The 19803-nt window shown below is 31.2% G+C and overlaps 1 protein-coding gene across 1 annotated transcript in view; it reads right to left on the reverse strand.

The window, feature by feature from the left end:
• Positions 1-849: 849 nt before the first annotated feature.
• LOC132731630 (UV-stimulated scaffold protein A-like) overlaps positions 850-19803 on the reverse strand; it is a 45902-nt gene continuing 26948 nt past the window's right edge. The window contains exons 10-14 of the mRNA XM_060717842.1: positions 11161-11517; positions 10374-10563; positions 6121-6223; positions 3257-3416; positions 850-1561 (exon numbers count right to left, since the gene is read on the reverse strand). Coding sequence (XP_060573825.1) covers positions 1465-1561; positions 3257-3416; positions 6121-6223; positions 10374-10563; positions 11161-11517 — 907 coding nt within the window. The 3' untranslated portion in view covers positions 850-1464. The remainder of the gene's footprint in view (positions 1562-3256; positions 3417-6120; positions 6224-10373; positions 10564-11160; positions 11518-19803) is intronic.

Genomic DNA, 19803 nt, shown 5'->3' on the forward strand with positions numbered 1-19803 from the left:
GTATACGGTGGTTTTTGAGCAAGTGAACTGGAGTCGAAGGTATGTTTGTTTTTTATATAAATAGAAAAAAATGATAAGTAAGATTATTTTTTTTCTACCATAAATACCTCAATACATAATAATATACATTATTTAAAATAAATATAACCATTCTGACTGTTTAAATTAACAATAATGCTTCGGGACGCTTCATGACATTTCGGGACGCTAAATTCTTCGGGACGCTTTGTTAGCGCAACATGGGAAACGTCAGTTTTCGCGCTGTAAAATAATATTTTGTGGATGAAATGTTTATTTCCTTTTTAATGTCACTTACACATATCATAAAAGAACTTAATTACGATTTATCTTTGCTTAGATAAAAATAAAAACCATGAATACGTTTCGGGACGCTATGTTAGTCAGTTAGCAACTTGAACTATGCGTGGATAGACGTACGATTTCGGGCGCTATAAAGATAATTTTATGTATGGAAAACATTTTTCTTATTATTTTTACTTACATAACTATTTCATTAACTAAAATTACGAAGTATTTCAAAATAATTTTGGTTTCGATAAACATTAAACCTTCCGGACGCTTTGTCGGTATACGGTGGTTTTTGAGCAAGTGAACTGGAGTCGAAGGTATGTTAGTTTTTTTTTATATAAATAGAAAAAATGATAAGTAAGATTATTTTTTTCTACCACAAATACCTCAATACATAATAATACAGCCCATTTACAATAAATATAACCCTTCTGGCTGTTTAAATTAACAATAATGCTTCGGGACGCTTCAGGACGCTTCGGGACGCTAAAATCCTTCGGGACGCTTTTTAGTGAGTCGATTGATGCAAAAATGTGACCGCTAGAGTGTTAACAAGGTTTTTCTATTTTTAGCTCCGGTGGCCTACTTTTTCATCCGAGATGACCCATGTTTGAACTCATCCGAGCTATCACCTAGACAAACATCCTGACCAAGTTTGATGATGATTGAGGCAAAAATGTGACCTCTAGAGTGTTAACAATGTTTTTCTATTTTTAGCTCTTGTGACCTAGTTTCTCATCCAAGATGACCCATGTTCGAACTCATCCGAGCTATCAACTAGATAAGCATCCTGACCAAGTTTGATGATGATTGAGGCAAAAATGCGACCGCTAGAGTGTTAACAACTAAATGTGAACGGACGACGGACAATCATCGATCCTAAAAGCTCACCCTGAGCATGCTCAGGTGAGCTAACAAAGTTATATTTTGACTTCAATACCAATTACTAAATCACTAATTGCCAAAAAAGCAAAATATACCCATAAGAAATTTTAGAAAGTGTAACAGGTCACTAAATATAAAAAGCTCATGAAAAATATAAATGACAGCATTTCTTATGTTTAATGGGCTTTTAAATGGTAAGGTTTGAAAGTTGCTAAATAAACTTCCAAGTGTTTGTCTTGACGCAGCCAAAGACAGAATTATAGATAAACATTACTTTAAGCTATAGTTGAACTGATGTGAGAATTTATTTGACAGTTTCTTCAATGTTTCAGCATCCAGAGCCTTGTTAACTTTCCTTAATGTCGATCTGAAATGTAAACAAAACATTAAAATATAATATCTATCTTTAAATAACAACATTACAAAACTTATTACAAATATTGTGGTAAATATCCTTTTTGTACCTTTGTTTATAATATTATAGAGAATATTCAAGTTTTTTCTATAAATACAGCTTTATTTTCATTGAATGGTATGAATATAAATATTTCACTAGTGGCAGTAGTCACATGTAAAATATGATAATTTTTATAACACAAAATGAAAATAAATCCTGTATTTATAGAAAAAAACTGAATTGTCTATTTATTATATACATTTTTCTCTTTTTTGACATTACAATTTAAAAGACTCCCCATTATTGGCTGAATATAGAAGAAAGTAGTCTGGCAAGACACCAGTGAAAATACCATACTATGTGGAAAATATGTTTCACTGAAGTGAAAAATAAATTTTTACAGTGAAAATATGGAAAATGAATATATGCATTCTATTTCATGAATATTTCTCAATGTTTCATATATAAGTATCTAATATATTGCATATTTTCTCACTTCAATGTGTGATATATAGTCTATTTAAGAAAAACGATTTTTCTTTTCATTTTATGCCTTACAAGTATAATAACAGCAAATTATGACTGTTTTCAATAAAGCATTTGGACAAGACAAAGGTAAAGAAGATTATGTCAGACATTCAACAGTTAGATGAATACTGTGTAAACAAAAATAATTCAAGTTTGTAATCATTATTGCCCTGTAATTTTAAAGATATAATGATATTTGAATTGAGAAATTTGCCATTCAGAATGAATGAAATGCAACAATTAACTTTTATGTAAATTTACAAATTTATGGAATCATACATATTAAAATGTATGCCAAAAATAGTCCGACATTGTGGGTGAACTAGATTTTATCATAGCTGCAGATAAAACCCACTATTTCATTTGTTAGCATAAAATAAAAATCAATACCTCTTTGTTATTGTGACACAAAAATATTAAAAATTCATATTAATATTTCTCTTGCAAGTAAAAAATATGAAATTCATTTGAAAAATTAATATTCTTCTTTACTTTCAAACTCAAGTAACTTTAAAGCTGCATGCCTCCAGATGAGCCAAAATACTTCAAGAAAATTAAACCTGAGAAAAATGTTCTACAATTTTAAGAAAAGTAAGAAGATTTAAGTTCCAAATAAGTATTTACATGTTATGTGTGATTAAAGACAAATTATGCAGTATCTATGACCATATTTCTACTGCGTTACTAGTAAGGACTATTTTTGCTTATTTTGACCTTCTTTTTGGTAATTTACAATGCATGACTTGGAAGTGCTGTTTGCAATATATAAATTAAGTTTTTTGGTTATTTCACATTCAATATTTTACTTTTAAATACATTTTTAAAACTTACAGGAAAATCAGCATAAAATCTGAAGGCATGCTGCTTTAAGATAACAATCAGGGTGTAATATGCCATAAAACGTTAATAAATACACATAGCCTGGCGGTGGCTGTAGAATCTACCCATGTGACCAATGCACACCAAGATCAACAGGTACATCAATACTTGTCTGATCATTGTATGTACTGTTTGAATTACAGTCAGTACTTATTTTTTTTAAAAACTTCCCTAAAAACTGATAAAATGTTTTGTTCATCCATTATGAAAGAAGAACAAGTTCATTTAAGATATTTAGTGTGGTTAAACTTAACAAACCTGTTAAAAATCTTTGCTTCTAATCTACTTCTGCAGTTGTTTTTAGACTCATTTATTTCTGTCAAGTTTGGATATTTTTTCTTCTTAGCCTTTCCTTTACCTTTGCCCTTTGACCTTGATAACGTACTTTCACCTTCAGACGAGTTCCCAGTAGTTTCATCTTTTAAATACATGTATAATGTATGAATCATACAATAGTTTACAAATAGAAATTAGCTCTTAAATGTTTTTCTCATATCCACAAACGTGAAAGCGTCTAACATCTTTTTGTGATTTCAATTATCAAACGTGATTATTTTGTGCAGGCTTTGTAATCAGATCAAAAAAATATTATAATAAAGCAGAAACTTGATTTGTATACCTACAAGTATATAACACAATTGTAAAATACAGACATATTGTATACTCTAATACATTAAAGAAATAATGTCATGTGATAACAAAACAAGAGCCACCGCCGGGCGGGGGCAACGCTCGACTTTTTACTTTTTCTAAACGCAAACATAGAAAGGTTTGAACATATATTGATGTTTCCTTTTTATAAATTTAGTTGGTCTGTCTTGTCACATTAGTTTTGTTTATATATTTTGTATATATATGAATAGAAACATTAAGCATATTTCTAAAAATAGCAACAGTACGCAATTTCTAAAAATAGCAACAATGACGCAATTTCTAAAAATAGCAACAATGACGCAATTTCTAAAAATAGAAAAAATGACGCAATTTCTAAATATAGAAAAAAATGACGCAATTTCTAAAAATAGAAACAATGACGCAATTTCTAAAAATAGAAAAAAAATGACGCAATTTCAAAAAATAGAAACAATGACGCAATTTGTAAAAAAAGAAAAAAATGACGCAATTTCTAAAAATAGAAAAAAAATGACACAATTTCTAAAAATAGAAAAAAATGACGCAATTTCTAAAAAAAAATGACGGAATTTCTAAAAATAGCACAAAAATGACGGAATTTCTAAAAATAGAAAAATATGACGCAATTTCTAAAAATAGAAAAACATGACGCAATTTCTAAAAATAGAAAAAAATGACGCAATTTCTAAAAATAGAAAAACATGACGCAATTTCTAAAAATAGAAAAAAATGACGCAATTTCTAAAAATAGAAAAAAAATGACGCAATTTCTAAAAATAGAAACAATGACGCAATTTCTAAAAATAGAAACAATGACGCAATTTCTAAAAATAGCACAAAAATGACGAAATTTCTAAAAATAGAAAAAAATGACGCAATTTCTAAAAATAGAAACAATGACGCAATTTCTAAAAATAGAAAAAAAAATGACGCAAATTCTAAAAATAGCAACAATGACGCAATTTCTAAAAATAGAAAAAATGACGCAATTTCTAAAAATAGAAAAACATGACGCAATTATATACATGTATATATATGTATATATATATATATATATATATATATATATATATATTTCATATATATATATATATTTGATATATATATATATATTTTGATATATATATATATATATATGTATATATATATACATGCATATATATATATATATATATATAGATATACCTGCATATATGTATATATATACACACACACATTTATATATATATTTATATGTAATACATATACTATACATACACACACACCGATAAATGCACAATCTGAGAAAATTCAGTAATATAACCTTCAAGGTCAAGGTCATTAAAGAGCCCAAGCAAATTTGGGTTTGATAAACAACAAGGTCTGGTCCTTAAGAATGTTCTGTTATAATATGAAGTTTATCCCTTCAAAAATAGCAAAGTTACTGTCAGTTACTGCCAAAACAATGAAAATTTCAATAATTTGACCTTCAAAGGCAATGTCATTAATGAGTGAAGGTCAAGGTCTTTCGGTATATTTTTAACAGTTATCTTTGAAGATTATTATGTTCAAGTTTGAAGACAATCCATTCAAAAATAACAAAGTTACAGCCAATAATAGCCAAAAAAATGAAAATTTCAATAATTTGACCTTCAAAGTCAAGGTCATTGATGAGTGAATGTCAAGGTCTGACTGGTTATTTTTAAGGGATATCCTTGAAGATTATTATGTTCAAGTTTGAAAAAAATCCATTCAAAAATAACAAAGTAACAGCCAATAACAGCATGAACAAGCAAAAATTGGACTTTTAACCTTGAAGGTCAAGGTCATTTATGGATGAAGGTCAAGGTTAGTGTGGTCTACTGAAAGGTCTTGTCCCAAGGGTTGTTGTGGCCAAGTATGAAGACAATACACCAAGAAATAAAAAAGTTATTATCCAGGTACAAGTTTTCGGACGGCAACGGCAACGGCAACGGAGACGGCAACGGCAACGGCAACGCCGACCTGACTATAACAATACCTCTACTTTTTTTTTCAAAAAAAAAAAAAGTCGAGCTAAAAATGGTCATGAATTTGTGACTTTATACCAACATTTAGCTGTCATATAATTTTTTTATGGGAAAAATTGGAAGAAAAATTCAGCATTTCATGTTGGTGCCATAAATATAGCATTAGTTTTTACAGTGTATTAGAAGCTGCAAGGTTAGTAACTTACTGAAACACTCTAGAGTTCATTCTTGAAACTAAGCAGTACTTAGCATAGAGTGTAAATTTTCTTGCTCAAGGAAACAATGACATGCCCTGCTTGGGTTTGAACCTACACTGCCAGTAATCCTCAGGAAACAGTCTGATGTGCTAACCAGTCGGCCACACCACCATGTCATTGCATTGATAATCTCACTAGTTAACATTAAACTTAGAGCAGATAAATTCCTTTTATACATGTAGCAGACTAATGATTAATGAAAATAATTATTAACTTTTATTTTTATATAATAATAATAATATACCTAGATCTGTTTTCATTTTACCACTCAACATGTGTTCAACATCGTCTGGGTTAGAAGGAACACCTTCCTTATCTCTGCCAATTATCTTACCATGAAAAGGGCACTGGAATATAATAAATCTATTATAAAACATAAAATGGGCAAATATAAAATATTGTATTATAAAACCATTTGACATTTCATACCAATATTAACATGACCGCAAAACTGCAGTAACTAGAGGATGCTTTTGTAAAAAAGCGCATGTCTCCCCCACTGCTGAGAATAACTGTGAATGGAAACAGGAATGGAAATGGAGATAAGATAATGTAAATACCCGGTAGTCACTTCAATGAAGGCTGTCTATGGATGGTTTCTATTGTTAAGGTTGTATGAGAAGATGCTTCCTAAACTGTTTGTTTTTAACCAGGTATTCAATTTTGAAAATCCTGGTTATTCAATCAGCGTATGGCAGGCGGGGTAGGTCAAAAGGAACTCTAGTTATCATCCGGAAATGAGAAATTGACCAACGGTCACTGTGACCTTGACCTTTGACCTACTGACCCCAAAAACAATAGGGATCATCTGCTCTATAAGACCAATCATCCTATGAAGTTTGAGGGCTGTAGGTCAAAAGGAACTCTAGTTATCATCCGGAAACGAGAAATTGACCAACGGTCACTGTGACCTTGACCTTTGAACTACTGACCCCAAAAACAATAGGGATCATCTGCTCAATAAGACCAATCATCCTATGAAGTTTGAGGTCTGTAGGTCTAAAGGAACTCTAGTTATCATCCGGAAACGAGAAATTGACCAACGGTCAGTGTGACCTTGACCTTTGACCTACTGACCCCAAAAACAATAGGGATCATCAGCTCTATAAGACCAATCATCCTATGAAGTTTGAGGGCTGTAGGTCAAAAGGAACTCTAGTTATCGTCCGGAAACGAGAAATTGACCAACGGTCACTGTGACCTTGACCTTTGAACTACTGACCCCAAAAACAATAGGGATCATCTGCTCAATAAGACCAATCATCCTATGAAGTTTGAGGTCTGTAGGTCTAAAGGAACTCTAGTTATCATCCGGAAACGAGAAATTGACCAACGGTCAGTGTGACCTTGACCTTTGACCTACTGACCCCAAAAACAATAGGGATCATCAGCTCTATAAGACCAATCATCCTATGAAGTTTGAGGGCTGTAGGTCAAAAGGAACTCTAGTTATCGTCCGGAAACGAAGAATGGACGGACGGACTGACGGACGGACGGACTGACGGACGGACAGGGCAAAAACAATATGTCTCCCCCCGAGGTGGGGGAGACATAATAAAGAAGTGCTTACAGCAGTTTTGAAATCAACCCCTTGATTTATTGATATTAACAATTTATAATTACCATGAGATTAGTTTTTGTTGGACACTGTGAATAATGTATTATGATTGATTATGACAAGCTTACTTTAAATCTTCATCTTGATTTCCCCAATATTTATAATGGACATTATGACAAGCTTACTTTAAATCTTCATCTTGTTTCCCCCAATATTTATAATGGACATTATGACAAGCTTACTTTAAATCTTCATCTTGATTCCCCCAATATTTATAATGGACATTATGACAAGCTTACTTTAAATCTTCATCTTGATTCCCCCAATATTTATAATGGACATTATGACAAGCTTACTTTAAATCTTCATCTTGATTCCCCCAATATTTATAATGGACATTATGACAAGCTTACTTTAAAACCTTCATCTTGATTTCCCCAATATTTATAATGGACATTATGACAAGCTTACTTTAAATCTTCATCTTGTTTCCCCCAATATTTATAATGGACATTATGACAAGCTTACTTTTAAATCTTCATCTTGTTTCCCCCAATATTTATAATGGACATTATGACAAGCTTACTTTAAATCTTCATCTTGATTCCCCCAATATTTATAATGGACATTATGACAAGCTTACTTTAAAACCTTCATCTTGATTTCCCCAATATTTATAATGGACATTATGACAAGCTTACTTTAAAACCTTCATCTTGATTTCCCCAATATTTATAATGGACATTATGACAAGCTTACTTTAAATCTTCATCTTGATTTCCCCAATATTTATAATGGACATTATGACAAGCTTACTTTAAATCTTCATCTTGATTTCCCCAATATTTATAATGGACATTATGACAAGCTTACTTTAAATCTTCATCTTGATTTCCCCAATATTTATAATGGACATTATGACAAGCTTACTTTAAATCTTCATCTTGATTCCCCAATATTTATAATGGACATTATGACAAGCTTACTTTAAATCTTCATCTTGATTTCCCCAATATTTATAATGGACAGCTCCATATACTGAAGCTGGGTAAGTCCTTTGAAGAAATAAAGCAGGGTCAGGGTTAAAGCGATGGTACATGTTAATTTGTTTCTGTAAAACTGACAACTGCACACAGGATAACTAATACCTCATGACAACAGCTTCAGAAGTTAAAGTAGCCTTCTGTTTTTTTCTAAAGATTAAATATGTTATTTTTAGATAAATCATTTCTTCAAAAGAATTAAGGTGGAAAATGAAATTTGCCGACCATAAAATACATAAACAATATTAAAGGAAACCCCGCTCTTCCTGTAATCTACCAGTCTCCTCTCTATATTTGAATTAGTAAAGTAGGTGATTTGTTTCCGGAATAGCTCTAGGGGCCCTGATTTGAAGAAGGCTTAACAGTGACATTTTGCACTTTTTCAAAAAAAAAAAATTACTGAAATACTAAGTTTGAAACAACACAGAATTGTTTTTTTCCCTATAGAAAACAAAAGCTGAAGGCTTTAAACTCATTAAAGATACATACATTTTTGTATATTTAATTTCATGCCGACTAGAATGTTTTGAATTTTAATCCCAAGGCCCTCTCTATGGCATGCATTTTTTATTTTTTTTATTTTCCACTGATATCACATTATATTGTACTGTAATTATACCTGATACAAATTCTGTTGATTTATTTCTTTTTCTCATTTGTTGAAATATCTGTTGTTTTTTAAATTGATATGACATCCTATTATCTAACAATTGTATCTGCTTTGATAAATTTCATAACCTTAATAAAACTGATCTTTAAAACATGAATAAATCAAGAGACTATAAATACTTTATAAAGGCTATTTACAAAACCCATCTATCTCAATGTAACAGAATTTTTGCTTTGTTCTCACCAGTGACAGAAACCATTGGTTTTATATAACATATCTAAATATGGATGCTTCTATTGTCCTGTTAAACTGGTTAAACAGTGTAATCATGAAAACTATGCAAAATTTTGTATAAATATGCAGCAGATTATAAATAAACATAACTGAGACCTTGACAACTTGTGTGAAGTGTTTATTTCACATATACAGTACAAAAATTACAAAGTTATAATAATGTCTGACAATTATTGTTTATGTCGCTGTTTCCTACAGGCTTTTTTGTGACAATTTTTGGGAAAAAGGCCTTGTCCATTTTTTGCCCAGTTTGGGAAATTTTGCTTTGTAATACTGCTTAATTGGGAAAAATATTTGGTACTTTTTGAAACTTCCTTCATACTTTTTTGGCATAGTATATTGAATTGTACAAAATTGTTTATTCCAACCAATGCAAATATCAATACAAAACATTAAAATTTGACAATTGAAATGTGTTGAAACATCTGTCTGATACCATACAATGTAACTGGAATGAACTCAAACAAATTCATTAGTTTTGATATCAAATATTTCAGTTCAATTAGGATTTTTTTGAAGAGATTGTGGAAATAATAAGCATATTTGCCATTATGAATCAGTCTGGTAATCTAACCCGTGGTGACAGTCATAAATTACCTTTTAACTTACATGATTTTTTTATGTTTAAACTTACACAGATTTTACAGTTATACTTTCGCAGGTTTTTACCATTAAACTTTCACAGGTTAGTATATTACCATTAAAGTAACAAAGGCTTTACCATTAAATTTACACAGTGTCTACAATTAAACTTTCACAGTATTTTACCATTAAACTTACACAGAACAACCAACGTTCTGTAAGCTAGCTGGATAACTTCCTTACATGAAATAATCCAAAGTCCCTGGTGGGACTCATGCCTACAGCAATGAGGTGCAAGTGGTCTAAAGTCAACAACCTTAACCACTTGGCCACAGACACCCCAATAGTCAAACAAAAGTCTGTATATTCTACAGAAGGAATATGTATTGTATATGACATAATAAACCTACTTTTACTCTATCCATTCTTTCACATAATTTTCCATCTGACATTGGTGCACGGCATTTCCACTTCACAGGCTCAAACTGTCCAACATACGTGAAAGACCGTCGTGTTAATGATGCCACTTCCTCCGAGCCGCCAGCTTCCTGATCATCTACATCTCGCTCTGCCACCCAAAATCTGCTAGCTCCTTCATACCTGACACAAACAATATAAATTTAATATTCTAATTCAAATATTGTAATCCTTTAACACTTACAATTACATGTAGCTGTAATAAAAGGTTGTCTTTTCCTAAACAAGTCTGAATGATAATTTGTGGTTGAAATTATATTTCGTCCAATAATATTGATTCATTTATTTAATTCTGTGGTACATTTAGTTAACTCGTCATTTAACACTATCCCCTTTATTTCAGTGTATCATTCTGTCACTACATAAATAGTCAAAACATAATTTCAACCACTAAAGTAGGTTAGTGTTTGTTAAGTTAGCATAATTTCCATTTAATATGTTACCAGGATGTGCCATACCAGACAGATTTAATTTCATTAATGCTATCAAACACTAACCTGTAATAAATGTACAGACAAAACACATTTTACTCCCCATTTAATTTCTTGTGACTTGTGCATTGATATTATTGTTATAATGATGATGTTGCTATATTAAGTTTCATTTCAGGAATATTGCACATACCACAAGATAGACCTATATAAACTGCTGAACAAATGCCACTTTAAAATGGGTATGCATCACCTATGTTGTAAGTATTTATCAAATTATGCTGCATACCTATTTTTGGCTGGTGCTTTGATTTCATCAGGATTTTCCCAGTGTTCCAAGTCCACCCCAAAATTTATAAATGGAGCTTTCTCAAGCAGACTGCTCTTTCTGTCCTTGCCATCATCTGTAGAATTGTCTCCATTGTCTGAATCCAATTTGTTGTTAGACTGTGTCTCTATTTGTGAACAAGTTGCACTTGACTGTGTCTCTGATTTTTCTGTTTTCTGTGAACTTCCTTTAGCAGACTGTGTCTCAATTCTTGGTTTATGTACTGAGGTATGACTGGTTGATGACTGCTTGATGTTGTGTTTGACCTGCCTGTCAGATTGATGAAGAAATGGTAGAGAAGCATCGTCCATCAAGCACCTGTTCATAATAGAAATGCAAACTGTTTAGATAACCGTCTCAACACCTTCCTAATAGTAGCTATAAAAAGAGAAAAGCAGGCATCAATTTTATCAGATGAGGCTGATATGGACTGGAAAGTTAAAACTTGCTGGATAAAAATGCAAGATGTTTCTAACTGACATTTGTCATTAACTCATTGACAAGTTTCTAGTTAAAATAATGAAGACAGTCATCTAGATAATCTTGTTAGTAATGTTTATCATTATATGACATAACACTGATGATGTCATACACAAGACAAATTGTATCATTTCAGTACTGTATAGTAAATATTTGTTATCTAATTTATTTGTAATTGAATACAATATAAATAATATCAATGAACAATTTGTTTTATTTTAAAATTAAGAAGATTGCCAGATTATGAGGTAAACTTTAAAACATAAAATGGCTAATGTCTGATGAACTTAACTTAGATCTACATGATAATGGCAACAAGCATAAAACACAACTGCATGTTCTTTCATTGTTAATAACAAATCTCATAAGGTTAGAATTTGCTACGTCTACACAGATCTAAGTTGATTTTGTTATAGTTGTGGCCACTTTTGATTAATGGCCTTGTTTCTACCTCAGTATAATTGTGTAAATATTTCAATTTTTAACTGTTCGCAAAATGACAACATCATGTCAAAAAGCAAAGAAAATCAATTATTGTAATATCACTTTTATAAAGACAATGATTATATAAATTTGATAAATACATAGATAGAGGATATTGAATGTGTGTAGATTTAATACTAAATTTATTGAACAAGTTGAATAAAATCATATTATGTGAGCGTCTAGCAAGCAATATATTGTTTATTCAACGAGAGTTACAAAACATAAAGCAACATTAGGGGTCAAAACCACCTCACATGCTGGAGCTAAGAGATATGTAGGCTCCAGTAATTCAAACCCATTTAGTCGCCTCTTACGATCATTTAGGGATAAACAGTGGCTGCAATTCTGATACCTAAACCCTTAATTAAAAGCATTACCCTTCAGACACAAGGGGGACATCATTCCAGATATTGTTTTATTCTTTATTCAATTATAAACAAATGTACATGTATACATAGACATGTATATATATTTAACCATTTTAAAATCTATCTTTTTTATTCATTTTAATGTAAGCCTTTCACCATATCAAAATATTTACCACCTGCAATCTTAATGATTTGTTATTACAAATAAATTAAACAATAAAACTTCATTAGTCATCCCGGACGCCTATACCCAGCAGGTCCTGTTAACATATGAATTCAATTTTCTACATTTTTACCTTTAAACATGTTCTAATCATTAAACTCTGTAGATAATTAATATCTCCAATAATATAATACAGAATAGAGTTTCTGCTCCATTATAAATTCAAAAGATCAATTCTGGCTTAATTTTTTTTTTCAGTGAGGACATAAAGTATAATTAATCATGAATTATAGATTCTATAATAATTATTACTAAAATGATTTAAGCATTATTATATCCTAGTCATATATAAAATAATCATAACTACTCTAGCAACACCATACATTTATTTACTTTTATATCACACCAACACTGTAAAGGTCAATACAGCGCCTTTTAATTTATACAGGTGAAGAAAGACCTCAAGTGTCCCTCCGTGCATTATTTCAGACATATCAATATTGGTATGTACCAGGGATTTTTCATTTCAATTTTAAAAAAAACCTGTGGCTTTCTGAAGGGGAAAATATAGCATGATAAATCAGAAAAGGGGAAAAACCTGAAACTGAGACCGGAATTACCCACACATTGTATAAAGTTTTCAATTTCCATTCAATTTGACATGTATGGTACATAGCAGAGGCTGTCAATAGCGACAACTTTCTTTCTTTTAGTCAAATAAATTCAACAACTGCTGTTAAGTCCTGGTCCTGGTAAAGAATGTGCACAGGGCATTTCAGGGGAAAATATAGTATTTTTAAGGGAAAATATTTACATATTTTGGGCATAAGGAAACTTTTTTTATTCGACTGTAAATATATAGGTACATAAGTTAAAGCACTCAAACATTCCTTCACCTTGCCATATAGCTTCAACACACACAAAATTTAAAATCTTTCTAGGGATCTGAAGCAACAGCAATTAGTGACATATGATTTTAGGTCAGCAACTTTGATGACATAACCACACAACACTATACAAAATGTTGTAATGGTAATATTGAGCTGACATGAAGTACGTTCTATAATTCTCTGAATAACAACAAGAAAGCCATATTTGAGAGATAATATGTTTAGCAATGTTGGAGAAAATGCTGATTAAATTGGACAAATATTGTGGAATATTTTACTAACAAAAGTCATTAAAATTAATTATTTTACTATTACAAGATAAATCATTCTCTAGATTGTTTTATTATCACAAGAGTGAAACTACATATGAGCATGACAAAACCAACATTATGCGTTTGCGACCAGCCTGGATCCAGACCAGCCTGCGCATGAGCGGGTTAGTAGGAAAGACCCACTATTCTTTGAAAAGTCGAGCTAAAAAGTAAAGTTACGAATTAAAAAATATGTGTATGATAAAGAACTTTAAATAGGCAGAGGTAATTAATTCTAATTTCTACGGGGGCCTCATTGGCCGACGAGTGAATAAGGTCATCGACTTTAAATCACTTACCTCTCATCGATGTGGGTTCAAACCCCGTCACGTTAGGGACTTCAGATTATTTCATGCAAAGAGTCTGTTCTGCTAGCATACAGAAGCTCGGTGGTTTAACTTAGATGCCCACTCGTTGATGTCTTCCACTACCAGTAAAGCTGGAAAGTCATCGTATAATATTTACAGCGTCGTATAATATTTACAGCGTCGTATAATCTTTACAGTGTCGTATAATCTTTACAGTGTCGTATAATCTTTACAGCGTCGTATAATATTTACAGTGTCGTATAATCTTTACAGTGTCGTATAATCTTTACAGCTTCGTATAATATTAACAGCGTCGTATAATCTTTACAGCGTCGTATAATTTTTACAGAGTCGTATAATCTTTACAGCGTCGTATAATCTTTACAGCATCGTATAATATTTACAGTGTCGTATAATCTTTACAGCGTCGTATAATCTTTACAGCGTCGTATAATCTTTACAGCCTCGTATAACATTTACAGCGTCGTATAACATTTACAGCGTCGTATAATATTTACAGTGTCGTATAACATTTACAGCATCGTATAACATTTACAGCGTCGTATAATATTTACAGTGTCGTATAATCTTTACAGTGTCATATTATCTTTACAGTGTCGTATTATCTTTACAGCGTCGTATAATCTTTACAGTGTCGTATTATCTTTACAGCGTCGTATAATCTTTACAGCGTCGTATAATATTTACAGCGTCGTATAATCTTTACAGCGTCGTATAATCTTTACAGCGTCGTATAATCTTTACAGCGTCGTATAATCTTTACAGTGTCGTATAATCTTTACGTCGTATAATCTTTACAGCGTCGTATAATCTTTACAGCGTCGTATAATCTTTACAGCGTCGTATAATCTTTACAGTGTCGTATAATATTTACAGTGTCATATAATATTTACAGAGTCGTATAATATTTACTCGTATACTATTTACAGCGTCGTATAATATTTACAGCGTCGTATAATATTTACAGCGTCATATAATATTTAGTGTCGGTATTATCTTAAAATCTTTCTGAAATTCTGACTATTTTGAAACCAATACAGATACGAAATACTCCATGTCTCACACATTAATTAACATCATATATTGACTGATGGCCACTTGACCTAGTTACAGTGATGAAGTACATTTATATATAGCATTTAAACACAATTAATTTAAAACGGAATGGTACAGAAACGATTGGACATTCTATCAGTAAAAATACAATAATAGTGCCAATAAATGTATTGACAATAGCTAGATATATTTCAATGTATACGTGAGGTTTTGTTTGTTTTGTAGACACCACAAACTAGAAACAAGTGAACAGACGGAAATGCCCTAGTAAACCGGTAATAAAACTAAAATGGGCGATCAATATTTCATTACATTTTTTATGAAGTAAAAATAAAATTAAGATATATTAGAACAAATGATAGGCTATAAAAATATCAAAACTTGTCGTGCTATTTTCATAGAATCCTGTCACATTCATAATTTATCAACATAGCAACAAGAATAATTTAAGATCAAAATGTATATTTTATTGAAGGAAGATAACAAAATGCTATTCCAGTTCAAACCTATATATCATGTGAACATAAACTGAGAAAAAAATATTCCAACATTTTATTAACATGTTTTTGATTTAGCTCGTGGAAATAAAAAAGAGACATTTAAATTTAAGTTAAAACAGCAAATTGTTTCTATCCTCTGATAGCTGTCCGGTCAATAGGTAGAACTCGATTCCCGGATAGCGCAGGTCACTTTCGTTGTGATTGATTATGAAATCCTTTCTACGGTCATTCGCACTGTACCTCTGCTCTGGAATGTACAGAAGTTTCAGTTCCTTACGAAAGTGAAGGTAACTAATAGGTTAACTGCTTGACAGCCTGTCCAAGGAAATTCAATTTGGCTTACAGCCGTGATCTGGAGTGAAAACTGCCAACACCACCACTACTCTTCTGATACAATTAATTCGTGTATTTCCATGGAATGAAGCTACTGTTTGACAAATTGTGAACAACGCACAGACAGATAACACACTTAAAGCTCACACATACAGTGCTTTATGTAAGCAGGAGTGCTAATTAAATCATCAGAACAACAATTACCTTTGGTTTCATATTTTATTGCAAAATACAATTTTTTCATATGACAACCATGTTAATCAAAATACATTTTCTGTTCCAATAGATCAAATAAAATAACAAATTATACATAATTAAAATGCACATATTTCCTGGAATAAACACATTCTAGACAATAATTTCTAGTCACAATTAAATAAATATTGACACACAAAATATAATGTTGGCAAATCAATATTAAAAATATTGAATATTTTCCGTTTTTTGAAAAATTTAAAATCAAAATGTCAGGACAATTTCTGTCATGATTATATTAAATGCAGTAATAATTATTTTGATGCAAGGTGTGTTGTTAACTATAGGAAATACAATACACATAATAAAGACCAACACAGAAGACAACAAGATGTGATAAAGGATCATCGTTATGATAAGAGTTAAGATAATCATTTATAGCAGTGGCTTGTGTTTTTGGCAAAAATCACAAATCTTTATACATAATAATAACAAGCAATTATCATAGTATTGCAAGCAATCCATAAGTCCCCTACCGGAAAGAGCCCAAGCAACATTCTGAAGGGCCATTGGCCATTCACTTATGTTCCTATTTTAAGTAAATTTGTTGAAAAAGTTCTTTAAAAGTGATCACAGGAAAAAGTTTTTATGTACAGAGAGACAGACTGAAAGACACTCTAAAGTTATTTTTTAAACATCCCTGTTATCAAAATATAACATTTTTAAAATCCTATCATGATTGAAAAGAAGTTGGAGTAAAAATTACCAATTTCTCAAAAAAAAAATCTAAGTTCAAAAGGGGCATAATTCTGGAAATAGTCTTGCTAGAGTATTGAACACTCACAAATGTTGAGTGATAATAAGAAACATTTATATGAAGTTTGAAGTAGATACATTCAGAAAAAGAAGTTATTTAAAAAAAAACAATGTTTTTTCATGAAAATTTTAAGTTCAAGGGAGGTAATTCTGATAAATTTTGTGCTAGAGTTGTAAACCTTGTCACATATGATGTGGTTGATTACAAGCAACTTATATTTAAAGTTTGAAGAAAATACCTTAAGAAAAAAAGAACTTATAGTGAAAAAACATAAAAACTAGAATCAGAAATCTTGAAATTCAGTCTATTTGTTGCCATAGCAACCAGAATTTTCAACATAGGAAGATAAGAAAAGGATGTGCATAATTTCCATACTGCCATATACCCATATGTCAAGTTTCATAAACATATTTTCAGTACTTTTTGTGTTATCACTGGATCCAGGTTATGTGTAAAATTTGCCATATTTTCAGTCTATTTGTTGCCATAGCAACCAGAATTTTCCACATAGGAAGAAAAGAAAAAGACGTGCATAATCTCCATACTGCCATCTATCCATATATCAAGTTTCATAAAAATATTTTCAGTACTTTTTGCGTTATTGCGGGATCCAGGTTATGTGTAAAATTTGCCCTATTTTTCAGTCTATTTGTTGCCATAGCAACCAGAATTTTCAACATAGGAAGAAAAGAAAAAGACGTGCATAATCTCCATACTGCCATCTATCCATATATCAAAGTTTCATTAAAATATTTTCAGTACTTTTTGTGTTATCGCGGGATCCAGTTTTGTGGACGGACGGACTGACGGACGGACAGACGGACGGACTGACGGACGGACGGACGGACAGACGGACAGACGGACGGAGGGTAAACCTAAAGTCCCCTCCGGTAAACCGGTAGGGGACTAATTACACACAGGTCCTACAGGCCTATAAATCACATTGCTCGCAGTGTGTATTGTTTTATACATATGCAGGCAACATATTGAATTTGTATAATTGAAATACTTTATTTTCAAATTGTAATGATAATACATTCTTTCATATTTTAACCATGTAACCCTTTAATAACACTGCTGCAACCAAAATTGGAGCCTTTGCCACCAGTATAGAGCCAGGCCAGGCTGCACATCCTTTTTGAAATTCCTTCAACTTTGAATGGATTGTTTCAAATTAAAATCTTGACAGGTCAATTATAGCCATATAACAGGTTAAGGTAAAGTATGATTATGTTATTGTAATAGTAAAAGTACACATTGAACAAAAAATTGTTCTGAATATATAAAATTATATGTTGCATAAAAGATGTTTTATTCATGGCAAGTTCATTGTGTAAATTGTATTAATAAAATGACAGGATAATAAATAAGAGGTATAAATGTTCAGCAAAGTACCTGAGAATACATGTACAATCTAAGATTATATAAACCCTACAACAGAACAGTTCAGACATATATGTCATATCATTTAAAATGTATAAAGCTATATATCTGTTATCTCATCGTCCCTACGGTATGTATTCTGTACATGCCGGTATATATTCCGTACATGCCGGTTATTTCGTACATGCCGTGGGTAACCGAAGATGCTGCTATCTACACAATGTACACAATTATTGTTTGAATTTGAAAAAGAATAATTGCAAATAAATGTATAAAAGAAATATGATTGTATATTTGCTTCAGAGAGAATTGTTGCATACTGGAAATAATTGATAAATGGCTGAAACCTTTTTTTTTGAAATTGCAGAATAATACATTCTTCTTGAACACTTTTTTTGTGTTTACAGACAATATTCATGTGTGTCAAACAACAATGAGATTCTATGTTACAACTCTTAAGCACCGACCATAAGATTATATGAAAAAACAACATGATTTTACTGTTTGTAGATTTTTATAAATATGTTTCAGTAGATATAGCTTTATACTTTTAATGACAATAAAATTATGTTTTGTTGTTTTCACAAAAATTGAAGAAAATACAATAGCACCTGCCATCTTGCAACTTCATTACACATTAACAAACCAACTAAATAGTTGATTTAAAGACAGACTAGGCATTACATGCTACATATACATATCTCAATTAATGAATCTATATAAACATAAATATCTACAAACACAATAAAATCATCATGAAGTATAATAAACAAATATGTATCTAAATAAATAATGCAAAAGCAATAAATTACTAAAAAAAGATACATTTTATCTGGTTATAAGTTGACAACTGACAAGAGATAAATATGGCAGAAATAGAAAACAATATCTGCATAATAACTTAAATTACGGAGCACCCAACATTTTAAACTGCCTTAAATATTTTAATATTTTCATTAAAGTGATTCAATTAAAATCATTAAATTAAGTATAATCAAATATAACTGATAATATCATATCTAATAATTGTATTCAGTTATCTAAATTAGCTTATGCAGGTCAATGCTGTAACTGTGACAGTAACTGAAATAATGAACAGGAAGACTGAGATCTCTTCTTAAAGGTGCATAATGCCTCATACATGATATTCTGTAGAAAAGGAAATGTGTTTATAATGTTGTGGATAATAGATTTAGAACATGTGAAATGTTTTCTCACCTGAAGAATATAGCACTGAATGTGAAATAATTTGTGATATAGGTAGGGTCATGATGGCCCTAGATCGCTCACCTG

Source organism: Ruditapes philippinarum, unplaced genomic scaffold (assembly GCF_026571515.1).
Source record: "Ruditapes philippinarum isolate M1 unplaced genomic scaffold, ASM2657151v2 ctg198_1_1_1_1, whole genome shotgun sequence".
Lineage (NCBI taxonomy): Eukaryota > Metazoa > Mollusca > Bivalvia > Venerida > Veneridae > Ruditapes > Ruditapes philippinarum.